The following is a 25892-nucleotide window of genomic DNA, read 5'->3' as shown; positions in this document are numbered from 1 at the left end:
ATATTCTCCACATTGCCGTTCCCACGCACCCTGCCAACAAACATGTGCGTTAGAATGGTCCTACTAACACATGTTCCCTGGGAACACAGGCCAAAGGAGCTCAGCTTGCAGCCAAGGGACTACTGGGGGACATGGGTATTTGCCCAGCCCTGATGGCGACTAACACATCCCAGCTCCTAGGCACAGCTGCCTGGGGTGCCCAGAGCTGATCAGCTGCAGGGTTGGATTGCTGGGGAAACCAGGGAGTGAATGCTTTCTGCTCCCTTCAGAAAGAGTCAGGAAGTCACAAACTTTCAGGCCAGAGGCATTTATTGTTTGAGCAAGCAACGTAGGTTCAAACAGTCTGTGAGGTGCAGTCTTGGGGCACCCAGCACACTGCAGGTGACACAGCCAACCAGGAGCCTTGGGGGATTCAGGGCTCTCCAGTAAGAAGTCCATGTTTACCCCAGGTGCCACCCTGGGGTCCCTGCAGCGGCAGTTTGGGTGCTGCCCATCACCTTGCAATGGGGGAGTGTGGGAACCCCCACCTCAGGAAGATATCCCCCCAGTAGACTTCCAGCCTGCACCTAGAGCCTGTCCCCAGGGGCAGGCTGGGAGTCTGCCCAGCCCCTGGGGAAGGAGAGGGACCCCAAGGTGGGATGCTTTCTTGGCTTGGCATGAAGGCACAAAAAGGATCTCTCTGCTGGGTAGGGCCAGAGGGGCATTTCCGTTGGGCTGGCTCTGAGGAGGGATCTCAGCCCCTATAGAGTGGCAACTGCTTGCGCATGTGGCTCCTTTAAGAGTCCCAATTTTCCTTGCACAGAGCAACGCTGGGGCCAGGAAGGGTCTGGTCTCCCAGCTCCTGTTGGGGTAATCCTTGCACTCTCAGCCCCCATTCAATATCAGGAGCAACAACAGTCCCTGCGAGCAGCTTGGGTCTGTGCAGGCTTCACTATGGGAGCCCCCCAGATGGCTGCTGCTGGGGGGGGGGGGTGCTGGGTCAGACTTGGAATTGGCCCCCGCTGGAACTATGAATACTTTCCCCTTCACCGAGGGTGCATGTGAGGAGACTGGGACACACTCCCACCTGTGTGGGGAGGCTGGAGCCCTCGCCCCCAAGTGGTGATTGCAGGGCTCTGGATCATGTGTCTCACAGTCCCACCCCAGGGGCAAGTATTGATGGCCTCCAGTCTGCAGATGCTCTGAGCCTGGGGGTAGATGGGGAGCATTGTCTCCAGCCGGGATTGCATCAGCTTCCAGCTTTCAGCATTCGTACTGTGGGGGAGCACAGTGCCCGTTCCTGGGGAGGCAAAACAGCTGTGAGCCTAGGGGGAGAGTACATCACCCCCATACTCTAGGCAGCGGGATCTCCTGATTGCATGCCCGCATTCTGCTCCCCAATTCATCTCCATCCCCTGCACACCCACCATTAGTGCCCCCATCTCAAAAGGGTGAACCATAGAAACAGGCTCAAACCCAGTCCCCAGCTCCAACCACCCCCAAGTCGGGGAGAGGTGGGGGCTCAGGACTGAGGGGCACCGGCAGAGCTGGCGGGCTGGGGGGAACCTAGGGCTGGAATAGAAGGGGGCTGTGGCTCGGGACTGAGAGGCACCAGCAGAGCTGTGCATGTGGGGAGCCCAGGGCTGGGTTAGCAGGGAGCTGCAGGTTGGGATTGAGGGGCACCAGCAGAGTGGGGTGGATAGCCCAGAGCCGGAATAGTAGCGCTCCCCCGGAGCTCCAGACTCACCTGCACATCTTGGTGCTGCACTCCAGGCCGTGCCGGCAGTAGGCTCCCAGTGGTTTGCTGCCCACCATCCTCCAGAAGGGCGTCATCCTGACTGCCCGGTGGCGTGTGGGTCCCCCATCAGGGCCTGACTTGAGAATGGCAGGTGGGGAGGAGACCTGGCTGGCTGTGGCGCTGAGCAATATCCTGCTCCCGGCAGGACCTGATGTTCCCTAGAGTGACATGAGAGGGCTGGTCAGTCCCACAGAGGGAGTTGCTAGGGCTCACCTCCGTCCCCCAACTCCTCTGAGACTGGCATCAGGTCAGCACTACACTCCACCAAGGGGCAGGCCAGTCACAGCATGGGCTTTGTGATCCAGAGGCCCTGGGACAAGGAGAGCTGGAATGGGAGAAGCACCAACATAAGAGGCGGCCACCTGGCATTCCAAGGCCCAGGCTGGGGTGGGGCAGGGAGAAGTTCAGGAGGGAACAGCCCCATGCCCTCCCAGTTCAGTACAGGGACCTCCTCCTCCTCAGTCATCACCTGTTCTTTAACGCCCAGCCTGGCGAGCAGACCCCAATGGCCATTGTGGGGATCTAACATCAAGGCAGCTGGATCAGACCTTGGCTGTGGTGTGGAGAGAGCCAGCAGATGGGGCGTGCAGGGAGTTCCCCGTCTGAAAGACCCTTGGTCAGCCCCAGCCACCTGGAGGCTAGTTATGATGTTCAATCCATGATGATGTGGGGCAATACAGGGCTCTCCGGGGGAAGCACTTGGCTCTGGCATCTCAGAGAGCCTCACATATTGGTGCCCAAAGTCCTGCCCCCATGCTCATCACCCTGTGTAACAGACAGGGAACTGAGGCACAGAGGGATCAAAGCCATTCATGTAGGGACACACATGGAAGCAGTGTCAGGGCCATGAATAGGACCCAGGAGTCCTCTCCTTCTCTGCTCTACTAGACAGCAATGCGTCTTGACTGGGTGAGAGCTTCCCCTGGAGCTGCAGAGGGGTATGTATTGTGTGTCTCTTAAGCCCACAGATCAGTCTCACCCCAGCCCCAGGGCTAGGACTTGCAGGTTGGTGGGACTGGGCTCCAGCAGTGTGGTAGAGGAAGAGATCCCAGGTGGCAGTAAGAAGCAGGTGGGAGGGACCATGCTGGCCACGACCCTGCAGTGCAGCTCTGTCTCTGTGGCTGGGGTCACCATCCAGCAGCCCCTGCTGTGTGAGTGCCATTGATGCTGGTGGGATGGGCCAGATCTCCCTGTGGCCTCACAGTCAAACAGGGAGGGAGCAAGATGGTCCCAGCATGGACAGCAGTGGGCTCCAGCATTGTCCACTTGGCTGGGATTTCTGGCCATGGTCCCTATATGAGCAAAGGGTGAGAATCATAGCAATATAGGTCTAGAAGGGATCCTGAGAGGTCATCTAGTCCAGACCCCAGCACTGGGCTTATATTCCAGTTCATAATTGAAAGAAAGTAGTCTTGCAGACCATCTAGCAATACAATATCCTGCTCTTCCCAGTCCTTTCGTGGTGAGCAACGTTGTCCAAGGGCTGTGGTCTGTGCGCAACTTGAACGTGCGGCCCCACAGGTAAGTTCTCCATTTTTCTGTAGCCCAGACACAAGCAAGTGCTTCTTTTTCAACTGTAGAATATTTTCTCTCAGCATTACTTAGTGTCCTTGAAGCAAATGCAATAGTCCTCTCTGTGTTGTCCTCATGAAGTTGTGTGAGGACAGCCCCAAGTCCATAATCAGAAGCATCAGTAGTTACAGTTGTGGGCAATGCGGGACTGAATAATGCAAGTACTGGACTATGTACAATCAAGCCTTTCACCCTTTCGAAACTAACTTGTGCATCCGTTGTCCACACTAAGGTTGAACTTCTCCGTAGTAATTCTCGTAACGGTTCAATGACAGAAGCATAATTGGGAATGAATTTTGCATACCAGGAGGTAAGACCCAAGAAGGAACGTAAGGTTTGCAAATCTGTTGGAGGAGGAGCATTTGAAATTGCCAGGATATGATCTGGATCAGGTTTTAGTCCAGCCTGTGAAATTGTATGCCCCAGAAAGGGGAGTTCAGTTTGTCTAAATTTGCATTTGGACCTATTGAACTTGAGGCCTGCTTTGCTGATGCAGTTTAGTACAGACTGCAGGTTATTGTCATGCTCCTCGGTAGTATTTCCAAACACAATAATATCATCCAAATAGCACTGAACTCCATGTTGATTCTTCAGAATCAATGACATCATTTTTTGAAAGGCACTTGGGGCTGATGCGAGACCATATGGAACACGTTTAAAACAAAATAGTCCCTCGTGTGTAATAAATGCTGTGAGCTCTCTGCTATCTTCGTGCAACATAACCTGGTGGTATGCACTCTGCAAATCAAGAGTAGAAAACATCTTTGCTCCACGGAGTTCTGCAAATACTTCCTCTATGTGAGGAAGAGGATGGCTGTCAATCACAATAGCTTTATTTGGCTCCCTTAAGTCCACACAAAGGCGAATGTCTCCACCCTTCTTCTGCGTCACTACTATAGGTGAAACCCATTCCGAGGAGTTAATCTCTTCAATAATGTCCTTTTGAACAAGTTTTCTAAGTTCCTCTGAAACAGCTTCCCAGACTGAAAATGGTAAGCGCCGTAATTTCTGTCGTACAGGCAACACATTATTCCGCATTTTAACTTTATGCAGAAACCCATAAGCACAGCCGAGTTTCTTCTCAACCTGGAGTTGGGTCCCAGCTGAAACTGGTGTGTGTACCGCAAGAGTGCTTTGCTGAGGAAGATCAATTCGTCCATTAACTACCCTGAGATTTAAAGCAGCTAATTAAATCTCTGCCAAGGATAGGAGTGCCTTTGTGAACAATGTAGAATTCCGCAGTTACACAGCGATCACCAAAAGTAACTATTGCTGGCAAGCAGCCATGTACTGGAATATGGTTTTTCAAATAGCATACCAAGTGAAGTTTGGGTTCAGTAAGAGGCACATCTTTAAAGTAATGCAAATAGATGGAATCAGGTAGTATAGATACTGCTGAGCCGGTGTCCAACATTAGCTGAATAGAGTGTGATTTGACTGAGGGTATGGCAGAAACATTTACAGTGCTCTTTATCTGTTCTGGAATATGTGCAGTAGTGATTTTGTCTACACTCAGCACAGTAACATCTGGTATTGTAACTGCATGCACCTGTTGATTGAACTGGCTACTGTGACATACTTTAGCAAAATGCCCAATCTTTTTGCAATGATTGCACTGAGCTACTTTTGCTGGACATCCTGTGTAGCTTGCAAGATGTTGTGGGGATCCACAGCGAAAGCATGCTTTTACTGTATTTTGCATTTGCTGATTCAGTGGCTTTTCATTAGTTTTCCTTTTGCAATTGTTTGTCTGCAGTGATAGTGAACTTTTCTGCAAAGGAGTCACAGCCTGGACTGGGCCTGCTGTACCCTGGCTCATTATTTTGGCTTCAGCTGTAGCTGACTCAATCTGAGTAGCAATGGTTATTGCTTTTTCTAGTGTAAGTTGTGGTTCTGGAAGTAAGCGTTCTCTTACATGAAGCATGGTTGTTTTCTCAATGAGCTGGTCTCTAATCATCTCATCTGCCATATTCCCAAAGTCACAAGTTACAATCAGACTCCTCAGAGAAGCCATATACTGCATTATAGTCTCCCCTGGTTTCTGCTCACGCTGGCGAAATCTGTAGCGATTAGCTACTACATTCACTTTTGGCACAAAAAAGTTCTTTAATGCAGTGAGTGCAGTCTCATATTTATCATCTGCAAGGGGAAAAGTGTAAAATATATGCTGCCCTTCTGCTCCAAGGCAGTGGATTAGCAGAGCACTCTTTCTTACTTCAGAAATCTCTGTAGCACTGATTGCAAGCAGATAAGTCTCAAACATACGGATCCAGGCAGTAAAAGCAATTGGAGGCTCACCTGGGCTTTGCAGAAAAGGTGCAGGTGGGTTCAGAGGCAGAAGATCCATCCTCATCGCCAAAATGTTGTATCCACCAAGCAAAGTATTAACAACTTCAACAGAACTTTATTTACAGTGGAAGTCTTTTCTCCAAGCTGTAGCTGCACACTCTGTAACTCTCCCAGCCTCCTCAACTCCTCCCCCCTCCTTCCTGTTTCCTGTCCTTTCAGACTCCCAACAGCCTGTGCTCCCAGTTCTAATAATCACATGCAGCATCTAAACACCACAAACAGTCCTGAATGTATCTGAAGACTGTGATCAGGTTTCCCCTCAGTCTTCTTTTCTCAAGACTAAACATGCCCAGGTTTTTAACCTTTCCTCATAGGTCAGGTGTTCTGAACCTTTTATCATTTTGGTTGCTCTCCTCTGGACTCTCTCCAATTTCTCCTGGACAATTTGTACTGGACACGGTACAGCTAAGGCCTCACCGGTGCCAAGTGGAATAGGACAATTACCTCCCATATCTTACATATGACACTCCTGTTAATACACCCCAGAGTATTGGCCTTTTTCACAGCTGCATCACTTCATTGTCTCATATTCAATTTGTGATCCAGTATAAGTGCCAGATGGTTTTCAGCAGTACTACTACCTAGCCACTTATTCCCCATGTTGTAGTTCTGCTTTTGATTTTTCCTACGTGTAGTACTTTGCACTTGTCTTTATTGAATTTCATCCTGTTGAATTCAGACCAATTCTCCAATTTGTCAAGATCATTTTGAATTCTAATCCTGTTTTCCAAATACTTGCAATCCCTTACCCCAGTTTGGTGTCAGCTACGTATTTTATAAGCATACTATCCACTCCATTACTGAAAATATTGAATAGCACTGGACCCAGGACTGACTCATGTGGGACCTCACTAGATACACCCTCCCAGTGTGACTACTTCCATTGATAACTAGTCCCTGAGTAGTCTCTCAATCAGTTGTGCACCCACCTTACAGTAATTTCATCTAGACCAAATCTCCCTAGTTTGCTTATGAGACTATCATGTGGGACTTATCAAAAGCCTTACTAATGTCAAGATATATTACATCTACTGGTTCCACCATCCATTACACCAGTAATCCTGTCAAAGAAGGAAATTAGGTTCATTTGACATGATTTGTTCTAGACAAATCCATGCTGGCTATTCCTTATAACCCTATTATCCTCCTGGTGCTTACAAACTGATTGTTTAATAATTTGTTCCAATATCTTTCAGGTACTGATGTTAAACTGACTGGTCTATAATTCCCTGGTCCTCTTTGTTCCCCTTTTTAAAGACAGATAGAGGTATATTTGCCCTTCTCCAGTCTTTTGGGGCCTCAAAGATAATTGCTAGTGGTTCCAAGATTGCTTCAGCTAGTTCCTTAAGTACCCCAGGATGAATTTCATCAGTCCTTGTTGACATTAATACATCTAACATTCAAATATTCTTTAACCCGTTCTTCCCCTATTTGACTTGCATTCCTTCCCCCTTGTTAATATTATGTCGAGCATCTGTTCACCATTAAACTTTTTAATAAAGATAGAAGCAAAATAGGCATTAAACAGCTCAGCTTTCTTGATGTCATCAGTTATTAAATCTCCTTCCCTGCCAAGTAGAGGACCTACATTTTCCTTCATCTTTCTCCTGCCCCTAATGCTGCCTCTGGCCCCGCAGACCTTTTTATCCAGCCCTTGAGCTCCTGCCAGGGAGCGGGACTGGGGGCTTGCTCCGCTCAGCCCAGCACACTGGCTGGGGAGCTGGGTCGGGGGCTTGCTCCGCTCTGCCTGGCACTTCTCAGCCCCTGACTCATAATTCTACCATCTTTCTGCACACACAGAGCCACACTGCAGGTGCGACTTCACCGCACTGCTTCAAATATGCCATTTTTGGGAGGAGGGTGGGGCATAAAGTTACAAGTGTGTCTCTCTGCCTCCTCTTGTCCATCCATATGGGCTCTGGGCTAGAGTGCTATGGTTCAAAATTGACAGGAGCACTGACGTCCGACAAATCCAGGCTACAGTGAGTGCCCAGTTTTTTCACAGTGCGTGCAATCTTGTAAAACAGCAGTTTGAAATAAGGGCAGCAGTCAGGGGAGCATCACAGTGTTCAAGGAGTACAATTTGAGTCACCATTTTTCAACGAAACATCCTCATGTATCTTTATTAAACAGAAATAAACTCTACATCACTGAATTGTTAATTTTGTGAGCATTCATGGACCTTCATACAATTTCGATACCCATATGCTCAGGCCAAAACGTTTACCCACCCCTACCCTAATGTATTTAAAGAGTCTCTCCTTATTGCCCTATATGTTCCTTGCTAGTTGTAACTCATTTTGTGCCTTAGCCTTTCTGATTTTATTCCTACATGTTTTGTTTCTCCTTAGCAATTTGTCCATGTTTCCACTTCTCGTAGGATTCCTTTTTGATTTTCAGGTCATGAAAGAGCTGATGGAACCATATTGACCTCTTCCTGTTCTTCCTATCTTTCCTTCGCATTGGGATACTTTGCAATTGTGCCTTAATATTGTCTCCCTGAGAAACTGGCAGCTCTGCTGAATTCTGTTTTCCCAAAGGACCTTACCTGCCAGTTCTTTGAGTTTGTTAAAGTCTGCTTTTTGAAGTCCAATGTCCTTATTCTGCTGCTCTCATGCTCAGGTTTGCCAATTTTGGTTGGACATATTCCTGGAGGTTTCACCACATGACATAATCTCTAATTAAAGATTAATTCCTGGAGACTCCAGGACAACGCTGGAGGGTTGGTGACCCTACTCATGCTTCCTTTCCTTAGAATCATGAAATCTATCATTTCATGATCACTTTCACCCAAATTGCCTTCCACCTTGAGATTCACTACCAGTTCCTCCCTGTTGGGCAGAATCAAGTCTAAAACAGCTGTCTCCCTGGTTACTTCCTCCACTTTCTGAAACAAGAAGTCATCCCTAACACACTCGAAGAACTTATTGGAAATTTGTTGTTTTGCCATATCACTTTTCCTACAGATGTCTGCATAGTTAAAATCCCCCATTACTACCAGGGCTTGCGTACTGGATATTCTGTTATTTGTTCTAGAAATGCCTCATCCAGCTTCTCTTCCTGATTTGGTGGTCTGTAGCAGACCCCTACCATGATGTAGTTCCTGTTTTTTACCCTATTTATCTTTACCCCAAGGCTCTTAACTGGTCTGCCTCTCACCTCCTTCTTGACCTCAGAGCAAGTGCATATATTCTTGATGTACAATGCAACCCCTCCTCCCTTTTTACCCTGCCTGTCCTTCCTCAACAAGTTGTACTCCTCGATACCAATATTCCTGTCATGAGATTATCCCCCCAAGTCTCTGTGGTGCCTATTAAGGAATAATTTACCTTATAAATTAATACTTCCAATTCTTCCTGTTTATTCCCCATATGCCTTTCATTTGGGTACAGACATCTAAGATGTCAAGCAGATTCCCCCACTCTTTTCCCTCGTGCTGTTTTTATGACCTTGTTGTAATTTTCCACGTTCCCCCAAAATCTAACCCTCTCTTAAGGTGGGTACTGACCTGTGAGCTTTTATCACCTGCCCCCTTACAACCTCATTTAAAACCCTTCTCCCTAGGGTGGCGAGCTGGTGCACAAAGAAAGTTGCTCTTCCCCTTCTCGGTCAGGTGGACCCATCTCTTCTCAAGGATGAGGAGCTGTCTCTCTGCTGGGACCCTTGGCCAGGAGGCCACTCACAGCGCTAGGCCAGGATTCACTTGCCATTTCAAAGTGCCTTGCATTGGGAGTGTGGGCATGGACCTGCCCTGTATGGGGAGACCCCAGCATGTGGCGCTGATCCATACACATGCACCCAGAGCCTCAAAGGTAGTAAAGGGAGTTAGTCATCTAAATACCGGCATTGAGGATGTGGCCCCAGAGTGGAGTTGCTCAGCAGGAGGAAAGGCAGATAGGTCAGAGCGGGAATGGGGGAATAGTCTGGACCAGGGGTAGGCAACCTTTCAGAAGTGGTGTGCCAAGTCTTCATTTATTCACTTTAATTTAAGGTTTCGCGTGCCAGTAATACATTTTAAATGTTTTTTAGAAGGTCTCTCTCTCTATAAGTCTATATTATATAACTAAACTATTGTTGTATGTAAAGTAAAAAAGGTTTTCAAAATGTTTAAGAAGCTTCATTTAAAATTAAATTAAAATGCTGATTTTACACCGCCAGCCTGCTCAGCCCACTGCCAGCCTGGGGTTCTGTTCACCTAGGCCGGAAGGGGGCTGAGCGGGGCCTGCGGCCGGGACGCCGGCTGGCAAGGGGCCGGCAGCAGGGATCCCAGACCTGGGGGGGGGGGTTCAGGGGTCAGGGCAGAGGACTGGGGGTGTGTGTGGGGGTTCAGGGGTCAGGGCAGAAGGCTGGGTGTGTGGGGGGGTGCAGGGGTCAGGATAGAGGGATGGGGGCTGTGGGGGTGCAGGGCAAAAGGCTGAGTGTGTGGGGGGGTTCAGGGGTCAGCAGAGGGCAGTGGGGGTGTGGGGGCTGCAGGGCAGAAGGCTGGGTGTGCATGGGGGGTGCAGGGGTCAGGGCAGAGGACAGTGAGGGTGGAGGGAGGTTCAGGGGTCAGGGCAGAGGGCTGAGGTGCTCAGCTTGTGAGGGTGCTCCCAGTCCCCTGCCCTGAGTGGCTCATGTCAGGGGGCTGGAAGGGATATGCCCTGTTCCATCCCCTTCCCCAAGGCCCCATCCCTACCTCTTTTCTGCCTCCTCTACAGAGCAGCAAGCATGCTGCCACTCCTCCCCCTCTCCCTCGCAAGGGCCATCAGCTGATCGGCGCAGGGAAGGAGAGAAGGAGGGGCAGGAAAGTACCAGGCTGGGGGAAGAAGTGGGGGAGGGGGGAAGCTTGGCTGGCGCAGGACCAAGCTTCTGTCTCCTGCCCACGCAGGGGAGAGCAGTGCGGGGGGGGAGGGCTGAGTGGGGCTGAGGGCCGGGACTGCCGCAGGCAGAAGCGTGCCACTCAAAACCGGCTTGTTTGGCATGCATGCCGTAGGTTGCCGACCCCTGGTCTGGACAAACTGGGCTATGAGCTTTCCTTAGTTAATCCCTGTTGCAGGAGCAGTTCCCATTCCTGTCCCATCCCCTCCCATCTGCATGGCTTCTCAATCTTTCTAAACTCTGAGCTCCATGCCCCATTTCAGGCCACGATGGAGGGACAGTCAACATGGATTCACCAAGGGCAAGTCATGCCTGACCAACCTGATTACCTTCTATGATGAGATAAGTGGATATGGGGAAAGCAGTGGACATGATATATCTTGACTTTAGCAAAGCTTTTGATATGGTCTCCCACAGTATTCTTGCCAGCAAGTTAAAAAAGTATGGATTGGATGAATGGACTATAAGGTGGATATAAAGCTGGCTAGATTGTCGGCTCAACGGATAGTGATCAACAGCTTGATGTCTAGTTGGCAGCCGGTATCAAGCGGAGTGCCCCAGGAGTCGGTCCTGAGGCCGGTTTTGTTCCACATCTTTATTAATGATCTGGATGATGGGATAGATTGCACCCTAAGCAAGTTTGCGGATGACACTAAGCTGCGGGGAAAGGTAGATACGCTGGACGGTAGGGATAAGGTCCGAGTGACCTAGACAAATTGGAGGATTGGGCCAAAAAAAATCTGATGAGGTTCAACAAGGACAAGTGCAGAGTCCTGCACTTAGGATGGAAGAATCCCATGCACTGCTATAGGCTGGAGACCAACTGGCTAAGCAGCAGTTATGCAGAAAAGGACCTGGGGATTACAGTGGATGATAAACTGGATATGAGTCAGCAGTGTGCCCTTGTTGCCAAGAAGGCTAATGGCATATTGGGCTACATTAGTAGGAGCATTGCCAGCAGATTGAGGGAAGTGATTATTCCCTTCTATTCGTAACTGGTCAGGCTACATCTGGAGTATTGTGTCCAGTTTTGGGCCCCCCACTACAGAAAAGATGTGGACAAATTGGAGAGAGTCCAGCGGAATGCAACGAAAATCATTAGGGGGCTGGGGCACATGATTTACGAGGAGAGGCTGAGGGAACTGGGCTTGTTTAATCTGCAGAAGAGAAGAGTGAGGGGGGATTTGATAGCAGCCTTCACTACCTGAAGGAGGGATCCAAAGAGGATGGAGCTCAGCTGTTCTCAGTGGTGGCAGATGACAGAACAAGGAGCAATGGTCTCAAGTTGCAGTAGGGGAGGTCTAGGTTGGATATTAGGAAACACTATTTCACTAGGAGGGTGGTGAAGGACTGGAATGGGTTACGTAGGGAGATGGTGGAATCTCCATCCTTAGAGGTTTTTAAGGACCGTCTTGACAAAGCCTTGGCTGGGATAATTTAGTTGGTGTTGGTCCTGCTTTGAGCAGTGGGTTGGACTAGATGACCTCCTGAGGTCTTTTCCAACCCTAATCTTCTATGATTCTATGACATCAGCGGAGATGGGTGAGAAGCTCAGGACTGGAATAGCAGGGGGCTGCAGGTTGGGATTGAGGGGCACTGGCAGAGTTGTCATGGGGGAGTCCAAGGCTGGAATAGCAATGGGCTATGGGTCGGGATTAAGGGGCACCTGCAGAGCTGTGGTGGGAGGGGAGGAATCCGGGGCTGGGTTAGTAGGGGGCTGTGGGTCGGGATTGAGGGGCACCAGCAGAGCTGTGCCTGCCAGAAGCCCAGGGATGGGTTAGCAGGGGGCTGTGGGTCAGGATTGAGGGTTACCAGCAGAACTGTATGTGGAAAGCCCATAAAGTACAGTCTCTCACAGGCACAGGTAGGATCCAATAGTGCCCTGTGGGAGAAGCAGTCTGGGAAAAGGAGCTGGGTTCACAGCACCAGACCCTCATGCAATATCTTTGCAGGTAGTCAAAATCCCTGGGTCCTGCTGCAGTGACTTGGAACCCCATGAGAACCCCTGGCCTCAGGCTGAGTGAGGCTGTCAGGGCTTCCTGCTTCTATTGGCCAGTCCCAGGGAAAGCAGAGGGAGCCTTAAGGGGCTGTCTGAGCTCTGTGCTGCTGTTTGCTGAGGAACCCTGGGTAAAACTGCAGACAGACTGGGGGAGCGTGTGCCTGGTTATCCAGGTCCCTGTGTGAGCCTGCCTGGATAGTCTTTGCTTAGAGCAGGTGCTGGGAGTTCTGGATTCAACCCCTGCCTCAGTCAAACTCCCTGGGTAACCCAGCAAGTCCCCTCCCTAATCTGTGCCTCAGTTTTCACTGTAACATGGGGCTAACAGTATTGCCCTCCCTGATGGGTGTGGGGCTGCACAGCACTGGGACTCTCTGGGGATCAGTCCCATAGAAATGCCTGTAGATAAATATCTGAGTGGGTCCCATCCTGCTCTCACTCAGTGGCACTGGTGTAAATACAAAGGAGTTCAGCATTTGTGGAGCTCCAGCTTCTCCGTTCTGGCAACAGCTTCCTCAGTTCCAGTTCCTGCTGGGTGGCCCCCTCTCCCCCACGCCCTGCTGTTGAAGGGTGCTGGGGCCACATGCTGAGAATCCCTGGCTCGGGGAGCCATCCCTCCTTGCACTGCGCTTCACCCATGTGTTCTCCCCACCGTGACAGCAGAGGAATAGTCCCTTTAAGCAGTGCCCAGGCCTATAGCACCCTGTGCCCACCTCACCCACTGAGGCTCTGGCTCTCTGTGTGGGTCTAAGCCTCTGACTAAGCTCCAGGCTGGGGGCAGGTGGCGATGCTCTCCCTTGGCAATCACCCAGCACGCACATTGATATTAATACCTGGTGAGCCCTTTCCAGGGCAGCCTGCTCCACTGCAGAGCCAGAGTGGCTCCAGATTCACGCTGGTATCCCCCGAGCAACACTCAGCCCTTGATCCCCCATGCTCTGTGCAAACAGACCAAACTCACCTGCCAGGAGCTGAGCAGCAGCAGCAGGACGCAGATGAGCAGTGCCCTCCTGATGCCTGCACCCCACAGCACAGAGGGGAGCCCGCTGGCCATGCTGCCTCTGTTTGCGGCTGGGGAAGGGTGCAAGTGTGGTTACGGCCCTGGTGCTACCCACCCAGCACACACCAGCCACTAGCCCTGGGCTCCTATGTGCTTCCTCCGTCCCCCTGGGTTTCCTGGCACCCGTCTCTCCTGTGATCAAATATTTGACAGGTGCCTGCTGTTTGGTAACTCCCTCGCCCCTGCCTTTTATCCAGCCTCCCCGCTATCCCGCCCCCCGTGGCTGAATCCACAAGGCTCCAGGCCAGCTCCCCAGTCAGCCCCTTGCAACCCGGAGAGATGAGGATCCACCGTGGGCAGCACATAGCTGAGCGACCCAGCGGGGCAAGGGAGACTTGGCCCCCAGCTCACAGCCCGAGTGCTCCTGGACTCCATATCACTGAGCATACCTGCCCCCTCAGCCACTGGCCCTGGCCCTGTTCTCCCAGTGCAGGGCCAATGGCCGCATCAGGCCAGGGAGTCTGGGGGGCAGTGCTTCGGTGACTGCAGCAGGATCAGGCTCTGCATGCTCTCCAGGCTATAGCAGAACCAGTGAGGCCTAGCAGAGCAGGTACTGGATTCTAGTCCCAGCTCTGCTGCTGGGTGACCTCAGGCAAGTCCTGTTGCTGCTCTGCACCTCAGTTTTCCCTCCCGCCCCTTGTCTATTTAGCCCATGAGCTCTTTGGGGCAGAGCCTGTCTCTGACTAGCTATGTGTGCAGCTCCCAGCACAAAGGCCGCTGGGCCAGCTCAGGGTGACTGTCACACAAAGAGGAATTAGAGACAATGGACCCAGCTCTGACCTGGTGGAAGCTGGTGTGATTCCCTAGGGCATTACTTACTGCCAGGGGCACAAGGGGTGCCCAGCTCCGCATCCCACTCCCCTTGCACAGAGGCTCAGGAAAGGTTGCTGGGTGGGATAGAGTTAATAGATTGTAAGGCCTTACAGGACCTTTGTGATCATCTGTCTAACCTGCAGAACACAGGCCAGAGACCTGACCCAGGTTTGGTTTGCCACTTTAACTGACTTTGATCAGCCAGTTCCTAAGCTGGAATTAATCAGCGCAATTAGGCTAACAACATAGGGGTTGATCTGGGTGAAAGGTCAAACATGGCTTAACCCCCCCAAACCTTCCTCAGCGTAGCATGTGGAATCCCTGGGCCAGGGCAGCATGCTGGGCCCTGAGTGCTACAGGGGCAGCTGTGGACTGAGCTGGCATTTCCAGCAGCTCATCTGAGAGCCCAGCTGGTGGGGAGCTGCCACCACCCGTGCCAGTTCAGGAGGCCCAAGGGTATTGGCCATTGGAAGGCAACAGGCATTTCTAAAGTGAGCTGCTAATTTAGCAGCACATTGATGCTAATCCAGGAGCCCACCCACCCACCTGCTACCTATGGGCCACAAACCAGACCCCAGGGTGCAGCTGAAAGGGGTAGAGTCCAGTCAGGGGCTGCAGAGAGCCATTTCAAGTTGGGGACCATTGGTTCCCCCAACTCTCCTCTTCCCCTCTCAGGAGCTGCCACCTCTGCCCCAGCAGCTTGAACCTGTGAACCCCTATGTCCATCCCCTCCAAATCTGTGAGTGGCTGTGACACCTGGCATGCAGGGTTGCAGCACCACCTAGGTTTTGCCTAGCCCAAAAGTGGTCCTGCCATGGCCTGGGCCAGGGGTACCTCCAGCTCTGCAGCTGAGTATCCCAGCTGATCCTGAACATCTGCCACTGGGCTTCCCTCTCTGGGTCAGGGTCATGTGGTTTGGAGAAGCTCTGCTGCTGCCCCAGCCACGTAACCCCAATGGGCAGGTAGTGCTGGAACTGAACTCCCATGACCCCTGCGCATGGCAGTGCCAACCCACCCTGCTAAGGTGGGCACTCAGGGCTGAGTAGCATCCTCCTGAGGAAAAGTTACTTTGTAGAGATGCAACATCACCACACGATGCTGAGTCATGACCTAGCATCCCAAGGCCCCCAGGAAATCCAGAACCCAGTCCTGCTCAGTGTGACCCTGCCTGTCCTCCCCTAGGCAGGGATACAGGACTAAATGGCCTGTAGCAAACAGCAGGTTGAAGGCCATTTCATCCATCTACAAGACGGATGGTTGGGTGGCTGGGCACCATGTGATGCTCAATCTCAGGGCCGGTACAACCCATTAGGCGACCTAGGTGGCCTAGGGCACTACAATTTGGGGGGCGGCGACCACGGTGGTATTTCGGCGGCGGGAGCTTCCGCCGCCTCTGTGGGGGGCAGCATTTCGGGGCGGGGCCTTCCACTGCCTAGGGCAGCAGAAAAGCTGGCGGCGCTGCTGCCTGATCTCCAGGTGCCCCATCCCGAGGGCCCATGATGCCATTCTCGCTGCAGTGCAGGAGTCTGCTGTGCTGCCCCAGCGTGGCACTTCCTGGCAGCACGTTCCTTACCCCAGAGGGCAGAGTATGCCACCTGCAGCTCAGCTTTCTCCCCATGGCCATGTCCCTGCTCTTTCCCCATTCAACATACCCATTACAGACCTAGCACTGCACAGAGCTCCACTCCTGGATGTGAAAGGACCCAACTGGCCTTTGCATTGACACAGCTCAGGGCCAGACTCTGCTGTGTAGCATCACTTGCTCGGGATTTGTAGCTGTGTCACTAAGGGCAGAATCTGGCCCTGGGACTGTGGACTCCCATTCCTGTCATTAGCTGAGGGCTGGCTGACCCTCAGAGAGGTGCCCTGGCAGCTTTCAGGAGTGATACGATCGCCAAGGCCTTCCCACCCAACATCCGACACCGGGACAGCAATGACATGGCCCCCCTGAAATGCTCCGCAGGTCGAGCTGGAGTTTGTCCTTGATGACAGCCAGGGAGCCCCCTCACCTTCCGATGGTGCTCCCTGGGCAATGCCGTGGGCTTCAGGGACAAAGCTCACCAGCTGCCCCGAGGTCACAGTCTCCCCCCACACTTGGAACGTATCCAGGTGATTTATGTAATGAAGGTGATGGCGAACCAGGCTAGACTCTGGTTCCCTGGCTCTAGCTGTGCTGACTCTGCCCGGTTGACAGCTACAGGGAGCAGCACTGCCTCTGCCACGCATTGGGACAGAGCTGTGCAAGAGCTGTTTCTACAGTCGCTTTCCAGAGGAGACGCTGCCAACAACACAGAAGAGAGCGTGTCCTGTAAGGAAGGGTCCTTGCCTTAGCTGGGGACTCGCTGTGGGGACAGGGTTGGAGGGTGGGGGGCATAGACCAAGCCTTTCTTTCCCATGCCTATGGCTTGCATTTGAAAAGGCCAAACCCAGAGTCCACTGGACCAACTCTTCAGCACACACCAGAGCTGGGCTTGGAGCTGGGACTGGATAGACCCAGCATATTGCACCATCTCTGGTCAAAATGATTCAATATGCTTTGTTTAATAATTGACCAGGCCAATTCCCAGCCTGTGTCCTCGCCTGCTATCAGAACTGGTTTATTTACCACTGAGAGATCATTGGGGCTAAAAAAACCCACTAATCTGCTTCCCCTGTTCTGACCCGAGGCCACGTGACTGGGATGGGGCAAGGGTTTGGGCTTTTGGCTGCTGGACTAACTCTCAAAGAGCCACAGGAAGCTGAGAGCATATCACTCTGAGTCTGGATAGCATAAAAGCCACGCAACGGGCATGCATGGGGCCTTGGATAGCACTCAGGTGCACAGCTGGAGTCTAGATGGGGGTTTTGCAGGCCCACCAAAGCGTGTTGATGGGCATCGCTAAGGCACTCCCACTCTTTGGCCTCCCACACCACTAACAACACAAACCCGCACAGCTTGTCAAGGGGGACATTTGCTCACCGGGAGCCAGGACCAGATCAAACCCTCAAGCAGAGCGGAGGCCTCCTGGGAGTCCAAGCAATTTAGGATAGGGCAACCCTTGAGCCCCTCCTCAACACCCAAACTGGGAATCAGAGGAAAGAAAGGGCCAGATCCTGCCCCCACTCTGGCTGCGCTGGGCTACTCTGACTTAACGGGCTGATCTGTGATCTTCCCAGCCCAGGGGAATTCTTGGGCTCTGTGAACACAGGGGTGCAGCCAGTGAAAGTGCCATGGCCAGAATGCTGCTGCTCTTCAGTGATCTCCAGCTGACAGAATGGCCTCCGAGACATAAGGCAGAACAGCCCCGAGGCTGCTTTAGGTTGTGCCAGGGCTGGACTGTCCCCTGGTTGCCCCAGGATCTAGGCATAAATCCACCTTTGCCCCCTCCCTCCACTGATCAGAGCAGACCTCAGCTGAGGACTGAGCCCACATCTAGTTTGGAGGTGGTCCTGGTCCTTCCATGGCCCAGGTCCCCAGACTATGCCTCTGTTTCCATTTCTCTGGCCTGATGGATAACACACATGCCAAGCTATTGGCATAGACTTTGCCCACTCACCTCCCATATATGACAGTCCCCAGCTGGCTCCATCTCCCTCCCCTTTTCCCCATAGCACCCAGCCCCTTCCCTGCTGAGAAACACAGATCTCAGACAGGCCCTGTCATGCCCGTCCCTTCCCTTGTACTTCCTTCCCCATGAGCTACCAAACAGTCACCAGCTGGTAGCAACCATCAGTTGTTAGTAACCAGGATAAGCAACTAAGGGTATGTCTACACTACGAAATTAGGTCGATTTTATAGAAGTCAATTTTTAGAAATCGATTTTATACAGTCGATTGTGTATGTCCCCACTAAGCGCATTAAGTCGGCGGAGTGCATCCTCACTACCATAGCTAGCATCGACTCATGGAGTGGTGCACTGTGGGAAGCTATCCCACAGTTCCTGCAGTCTCTGCTGCCCATTGGAATTCTGAGTTAAGCTCCCAATGCCTGATGGGGCAAAAACATTGTTGTGGGTGGTTTTGGGTACATGTCATCAGTCTCCCCTCCCTCTCTCCATGAAAGCAACTGCAGACAATCATTTCGTGCCTTTTTTCCTGGGTTACCTGTGCAGACGCCATAGCACGGCAAGCATGGAGCCCGCTCAGCTCACTGCTGCTGTTGCGAGCATTGTAAACACCTCGCACATTATACTGCAGTATGTGCAGAACCTGGCTAAGAAACGGCAGCACGAGGACGATTGTGAGGAGAACATGGACACAGACCTTCCTGAAAGCACGGGATGTGGCAATTGGAACATCATGGTGGCAGTGGGGCTGGTTGATATAGTGGAACACCGATTCTGGGCCAGGCAAACAAGCACAGACTGGTGGGACCGCATAGTGTTGCAGGGATGATTCCCAGTGGCTGTGAAACTTTTGCTGCATAAGGCCACTTTCCTGGAACTCTGTGAGTTTCTTTCCCCCACCCTGAAGTGCAGGAGTATCAAGATGAGAACTGCCCTGACAATTGAGAAGCGAGTGGCAATAGCCCTGTGGAAGCTTGCAACGCCTAAGTGCTACTGGTCAGTCAGGAATCAATTTGGAGTGGGAAAATATACTGTGGGGACTGCTGTGATTCAAGTAGCCAGTGCAATCACTGAGGTTCTGCTATCAAGGGTAGTGACTCTCGGAAGGTGTTCATTAGATTGTGCAGGTCATACTGGATGGCTTTGCTGCAATGGGATCCCTAACTGTGGTGGGGCGATAGTCGGAACGCATATCCCTATCTTGGCACCGGACCACCTTGCCAACCAGTACATAAACTGCAAGGGGTACTTCTCAATGGTGCTGCAAGCACTGGTGGATCACAAAGGACGTTTCACCGACATCAACGTGGGATGGCCGGGAAAGGTGCATGACGCTCGCATCTTTAGGAACTCTGGGCTGTTTGAGCAGCTGCAAGAAGGGACTTACTTCCCAGAGCAGAAAATTACTGTTGGGGATGTTGAAATGCCAATAGTTATTCTTGGAGACCCAGCCTACCCCTTGCTCTCATGGCTCATGAAGCCATATACAGGCAGTAAGGAGCAGTTCAACTATAGGCTGAGCAAGTGCAGAATGGTGATAGAATGTGCCTTTGGACGTTTAAAAGCTCGCTAGCGCTGTTTGCTGACTAGGTTAGACCTGAGCACAACCAATATTCCCATTGTTATTACTGCTTGCTCTGTGCGCCATAATATCTGTGAGAGTAAGGGGGAGACATTTATGGCAGGGTGGGAGGTTGAGGCAAAGCGCCTGGCTGCCAATTTTGAACAGCCAGACACCAGGGTGATTAGAAGAGCACAGATAGGTGCGCTGCGCATCAGAGAGGCTTTGAAAACCAGTTTCATGACTGGCCAGGCTACGGTGTGACAGTTGTGTGTGTTCCTCCTTGATGAAAACCCGCCCTCTTTGTTGATTTTAATTCCCTGTAAGCCAACCATCCTCCTCCCTTTGATCACAGCTGGCAAAGGGAATAAAGTCACTATTGTTTTGAAACCATGCCTTCTTTCTTTATTAATTAAAAAAAAGGGGAGATAACTGATAAGGTAGCCTGGGTGGGATGGGGTGGGGGAGGAGGGGAAGAGGGAAGGAGAAGGCCACATTGCTTATTGTAGCCACACTACAAATCAAAACTGTTTGAATGACAGTCTTCTGTTGCTTGGGCCATCCTCTGGAGTGGAGTGGCGTGGCTGGGTGCCCAGAGCCTCTCCTGCCACGTTCTTGGGCGTCTGGGTGAGGAGGATATGGAACTTGGGGAGGAGGGCAGGCAGTTGTACAGTGGATGCAGCGGTGGTCTGTGCTCTTGTTGGGTTTCCTGCAGCTCCACCAGACACCTGAGCATGTCCGTTTGCTTCCCCATTAGCCTCGGCATTGCATCCTGCCTCTTATCGCGCTCACTTAATGCTTTCCTGGACTCTGCCACTGAATGCCTCCATGCATTCAGCTGTGCCCTATCAGTGCAGGAGGACTGCATGAGCTCGGAAAACATGTAATCGTAAGTGCGTTTTTTTCGCCTTCTAATCTGCGATAACCTCAGGGACGGCGAGATGGGGGATCATAGAAACATTTGCACCTGTGGGGGGATAAAAAGGGAGAGTAAAATTTAAGATGATACATTTCTGAGAACAAAAGGGAGACTCTTTCACAGTGAATCATGCAATTCACAGCAGACAACACATGTGCTTTAGGTACAAGGTTGCATTTTGCCTTTTATATTGAGCACCTGCCGGTATGGTGACACATCACACACGGCTGGGCAACAGAATTCGGTTTCCAGGCAGCCATGGTAAGTCAAAGGGTACACGGGTTTGGCTTCTAATGCCTTCATAACATGTGGGAATGTTTTCAAACTGCAGCGCCCTCCTTTCCCATAGCAAGCAATGTTGGTTGGGTTTGCCATTTAAAAGGAGGGGCTGTGGTTTTCGGGTGGATGTGCAGCACACACCTCCCCCCACCTCTCCGTGTGGCTATTTGGGATGATCCCTTCACCCCTCCCCCCACCACGGGGAAAAATTGGTGGGTGCTCAGCATCCACCGGCAGCTCCCCACCTGCCCAGCTCACCTCCTCCTCCTCCCCGAGCGTGCCACATGCCCACTTTCCCCCCCAGCTCCCAGCGCTTGCGCTGCGAAACAGTTGTTTCGCGCGGCTGGGAGGGAGGGGGGAGGAGGGAGAATGCGGCACACTCGGGGAAGAGGCGGGGCCATGGCGGGGATTTGGGGAAGGGGTCCAATAGGGGCTGGGAGGGGGCGGAGTTGGGGCAGGGAATTTGGGGAAGGGGTTGGAATGGGGGTGGGGCAGGGGTGGGGAAAGGGTGGGGGTGGGGTGGGAGGGGGCAGGCGGGCGCGAGCATCCACCGGGGCCAGGGAAAGTTGGCGCCTATGTTCTCGGGATGATCCCTTTTAGCTAAGCACAAACAGCCCAGCATTAACAGGGTCCCTTTACTGTTCCCTTACAAAAATTCCCCTATTTCAACCAGGTCAGCATGAATGATATCACTCCCCTGAGGTTAACACAGAAAGATATAGACTGAATGTTGCTTGAATGCAACCAAAACCCAGGACCATTCACTGCCATGCTTTATGCTGCAATGATTCCACACTACTTGCTACTGGCTTGGCGTGGTAACATGTCCTACCGTGGAGGACTAAACAAGGCAGCCCTCCCCAGAAACCTTCTGCAAAGGCTTTCAGAGTACCTCCAGGAGACCTTCATGGAGATGTCCCTGGAGGATTCCCCCTCCATCCCCAGACATGTTAACAGACTTTTCCAGTAGCTGTACTGGCTGCAAATGCATCCCAAGTCTTCAGGGCAAATCAAACATTAAACACTATTGCTTTTAAACCCTGTACTGTAGTTACAAATGTGCACTCACCAGAAGGGCCTTCTCTGCATTCAGGGTCGGGGATCCCACCTTGGGAGGGTATTGGCTTCAGGGTAATGAAAAGGTCCTGGCTGCTGGGGAGAATGGATTCACCGCTTGCCTGCTGTGCATTCTCCTCCTCCTCTTCCTCATCCACAAAATCCTCCTCCATGTTGCGTGAGACTCCCCCCTTGCAGTTGTCCACGGACAGTGGTGGGGTAGTGGTATGGTCCCTCCCTAGAATGCCAAGCAGCTGATCATAGAAGCGGCATGTATGGGGCTATGACCCAGAGCAACCGTTTGCCTCCTTTGTCTTTTGGTAGGCTTGCCTGAGCTCCTTGACTTTCACGCGGCACTGCTATGTGTCCCTGTTGTAGCCTCTGTCCATCATGCCCTGTGCAATTTTGGCATATATATTAGCATTTCTTTTTGATCGGAGTTCTGCCTACAGAGATTCTTCTCCCCATACAGCAATCAGATCCAGTGTCTCCCGTTTGCTCCATGCTGGAGCTCGTTTGCGATTCTGGGGGCACTGCATGGTCACCTGTGCTGCTGAGCTCGCCATGCTGACCAAACAGGAAATGAAATTCAAAAGTTCCCGGGGCTTTTCCTGTGTAGCTGGCTAGTGCATTGGAGTTGAAAGTGCTGTCCAGAGCAGTCACATTGGAGCACTCTGGGATAGCTCCCAGAGGCCAATAATGTCGATTTGCATCCGCACTACCCCAAATTCGACCCAGCAAGGTCGATTTTAGCACTACTCCACTCGTTGGGGGAGTCGATTTGAAGAGCCCTTTGGTTCAACGGGATGGGGTTGGTTGTGTAGATGCATTCATTATAAAATTGACCTAACGCTGCTAAATTTGACCTAACCCTGTAGTGTAGACCAGGGCTAACACTCAGCTTCAGGCCCCCCTCGGGCTGTTTTTGCAGCTGGGAATAGCCTGATTGCAGCATGCTCCTGTCATGCCCCTTCTCCTGGGCTATGCCCCTACACTGGGTGGGTGTGAGGGGTGCACAACCGTCTGCCTGCTCTACTCCACCCAAGGAAGCCAACATCTTTCCCAGTGGCCAGTTAAGTCAGCTGGCTCCTGCTTTATGCTGCAGGAGGGGCACAAAGTGGGTGGCCGAGCTCAGAACTGGGGCACTCCTAGGGGTTGTGTGGCCTAGGGCAGTGGTGCTCAACCTTTTTTTACCCATTTTTTACCCTAAACTTAAATAGACCAATCTGCACACCCCCAACCAGAGGTGACACGGGGGAGTGACACAGGGGGCGTGTGCACCCTCAGTTGGCTGCCTTCCATTTGGCCCTGCTCCCTGAAGTGCTGCTGTAGCAGGGCAGAGCAATGGTGTCTCCTTGGCTAGCTGTGCCTGCTCATGCAGTCAATGGCTGTGAGGCAGCCCCTTCTGATGGTAGAAGGAGAGCTCTCTGCTGTAATGATGCTGCAAGTTTTGGTTGTGCCCCCCCGAATCCAGACAGGCTGGGTGGCCTGCTGAGGTGAGTCAGGGGATGGAGGTGGCACTCCCTCCCCGAGTCCTGCTGCACAGGGTTGAATCCTGAGTCCCAGACCCACTGCCCAGAGCTGAAGCCCAGTCCTTGGTGGCCCCCCTGAAGCCTGCTTGCAGCCCTCCAGGGGACCATGGCCCCCAGGTTGAGAACCAGTGGCCTAGTGGACAGAGCTCTAGGACTCAGAACAGCTGGATTCTAATGGTTCTATTTGCAACTCTGCCACTGGGCTACTCAATGACCTTGGGCAAGTCGCTCCCCCCCACTGTATGCCTCAGTTTCCCCAGATGTAGCATGGGGATAATGACACTGGCTTCTGTGTACAGAGATCTCTCTGGATGAAACATGCTAAATATGCTTTAGATGTTATTGTGTTATTGGTCAAAGCCAGCCCCTCAGTGAGTCTCTGGGAAGTGGCTCATACAAGCCCTGTAATGTGGGAGGTGAGTGGCCATCACTGTATCCTGTAAGCCCTTGAGCTCACTATAGACACACAGGCTGAGCCCTCACAGGGGCTCTGGAACCGAACAAATGGAGGCACCAGAGAGCACAGTATGGGTGGCACCTCTGCCGGATGCCCAAGAAGCAGCATGACTGATAGAGAGATGCCCCCACTGAGGCTGAGGCATTTCTCTGAGCCCATCTCCATGAGGTCTGGCTGCAATGCTGACTCATGGGAGGGATGGAAGGGCAGCCCTTGCCAGTAAGATTGTAGAGCAGGCTGGGCAGTAACACAGACACCCAGCTGGCAGGAGAACGAGAGCATGAGTGAGGAGCATCAATCCATTTGGGAGCTGAATCTGATACAGAACATGATGGCGGCCTGTCTGCTAAGGGGAGTGCCCCACTGCCAGCCTGCTCATGAGCTACACTGGCTGCTGGGGGAGCAGCGTTTAAGGTGTTGGTTTTGTTCTACAAAGCCTACAGAGTTAGGATCTATATTCCTGAGACCATGCTCCCCCTTCCCTCCAGGTCAGGACCCTCCCCCTAATATTGCTATGTTAGAAGGTGTCAGCTATTACCTTGATCTATAGATAATCACAGACCTGCTTAAAACTGATGGGTATGCTAACCATCCTTCATTCAAGCTGAATGGAAGGAGCAATTAAATGCCCCTTTATGGAATGAGATAGCTAGAGACAATAAAAGCCACTGCCCACAGCAATTGGCTGCATGGCACATCCTGAGCAGGACTAAGCAATGTGGTCTGAAGGATATCCCCGGACTGGCTGCAAATGCAAGAGCTAGCAGGGGACTGCTTGGCAAGCTAGCTGGGTGTGAGAGGTAGAAAGCCAGACTGAGATGCAGTTATGAGCATGGCCCTGAAAGAAAGCTAGGAGACAGAGCTCCTTGGGCACAGGACTGGCTGGAAAGGCAGGCTTTGAAATTGTGAGCAAGGAAACTGCCTTAGGGCCGCCCAGAGGATTCAGGGGGCCTGGGGCAAAGCAATTTCAGGGGCACCTTCCATTAAAAAAAGTTGCAATACTATAGAATACTATATTCTCGTGGGGGCCCCTGTGGGGCCCGGGGCAAATTGCCCCACTTGCCCGCCCCCCTCCCCAGGCGGCCCTGAACTGCCTGCTACTGTTTGTTCCTGCTGTGTTCAGGGAAACAGGACTGCATGAACCGCCACTATAAATAAACAGGATTGCACACAAAATACCCACCTCCTCTCACTGATTTCTGCTCCTAATAGAAACAATCCGGCAAGGCCTAAATATTGGCAAACCACTCAGGCCAAGAGGCAACAATCTAGAAGACTGGGGGCTGCTGTCAGGGCATTCTTCCCAAGGGCCCCTCATGTTAGAATTCTCCCTGAGGGCCTCTTGCCTCCCGCCTGTCTACAATAGCCCAAATCTGTCAGCCTTCAGAACAGGCATGTGTTTGGGAGAAGGCTGCTGTGGAGTGAATATCTCCTTGAGGGGGCGCTGGGGAGTTGGTTTGTCCCTGCTCTGCTGCATGGCGATTTGCAGGATTATCAGACCCGTTGCAGGGTTGCCCTTGAGCCTTCCCTGGGACAGAGCAATCAGTTCTCCCGCTAGAGCCCAGCAGGATAAGGGAGCCACCTCCCGCTAACACCAAACAAAGCCATGAACTAAACACATTGGTTACCAGGGCAGGGTCAGGACTGCAGCAGGCAGCTGTCCCTCCGGCAGGGAGTGACTGGGTGCAGTACCCTGCAGGGAGCTGCTGCTAGTGATTTCAGGCTGAAGTGCCTGGGTCCAGCCCCAGTTAACCATAATGACCATTAGCATTTCTCTCTGCTGCTAGGGCCCTCTCCTCTCCTTCACTCCTCTGAGCACTGATACATAGTCTTGAATATAACCCCAGAGGTATTACATCATTATCCCTATTTTACAGATGGGGAAAACTGAGGCACAGAGCGAGTTAAAGGCTGGATTCACTGTTGCCCTAGAGCCCATTTGCACCATCTGCACTTGCACAAAGGAGCCATAGGGGAGGCATAGGCCCCTCTCAGTGAAGGATCCTAGCAGGGGCCTGCACACAGCTCTGCTGGAGCAGCCCAGGCATTGGAGGGCATGCTGGGGTGGGCCAGGGTACTCAGTGATTCTCAGCCCCTGCAGCTGCCCGTTGGCAAACTA

At 52.1% G+C, this 25892-nt stretch overlaps 1 protein-coding gene across 1 annotated transcript; it reads right to left on the bottom strand.

Moving 5' to 3' along the window:
• Positions 1-291: 291 nt before the first annotated feature.
• LEAP2 (liver enriched antimicrobial peptide 2) lies at positions 292-13784 on the bottom strand. Its single transcript, XM_065556320.1, has 3 exons — positions 13513-13784; positions 1727-1935; positions 292-1279 (listed from the first exon to the last, which is right to left on the bottom strand). Exons 1-3 carry the CDS (start codon positions 13603-13605, stop codon positions 1243-1245), a joined length of 339 nt encoding a protein of 112 aa, XP_065412392.1. The 5' UTR covers positions 13606-13784; the 3' UTR covers positions 292-1242.
• Between the last annotated feature and the right edge of the window lie 12108 nt (positions 13785-25892).

Source organism: Chrysemys picta, chromosome 9 (genome assembly GCF_011386835.1).
Source record: "Chrysemys picta bellii isolate R12L10 chromosome 9, ASM1138683v2, whole genome shotgun sequence".
Lineage (NCBI taxonomy): Eukaryota > Metazoa > Chordata > Testudines > Emydidae > Chrysemys > Chrysemys picta.
This window is presented reverse-complemented; position numbering and strand designations above follow the sequence as displayed.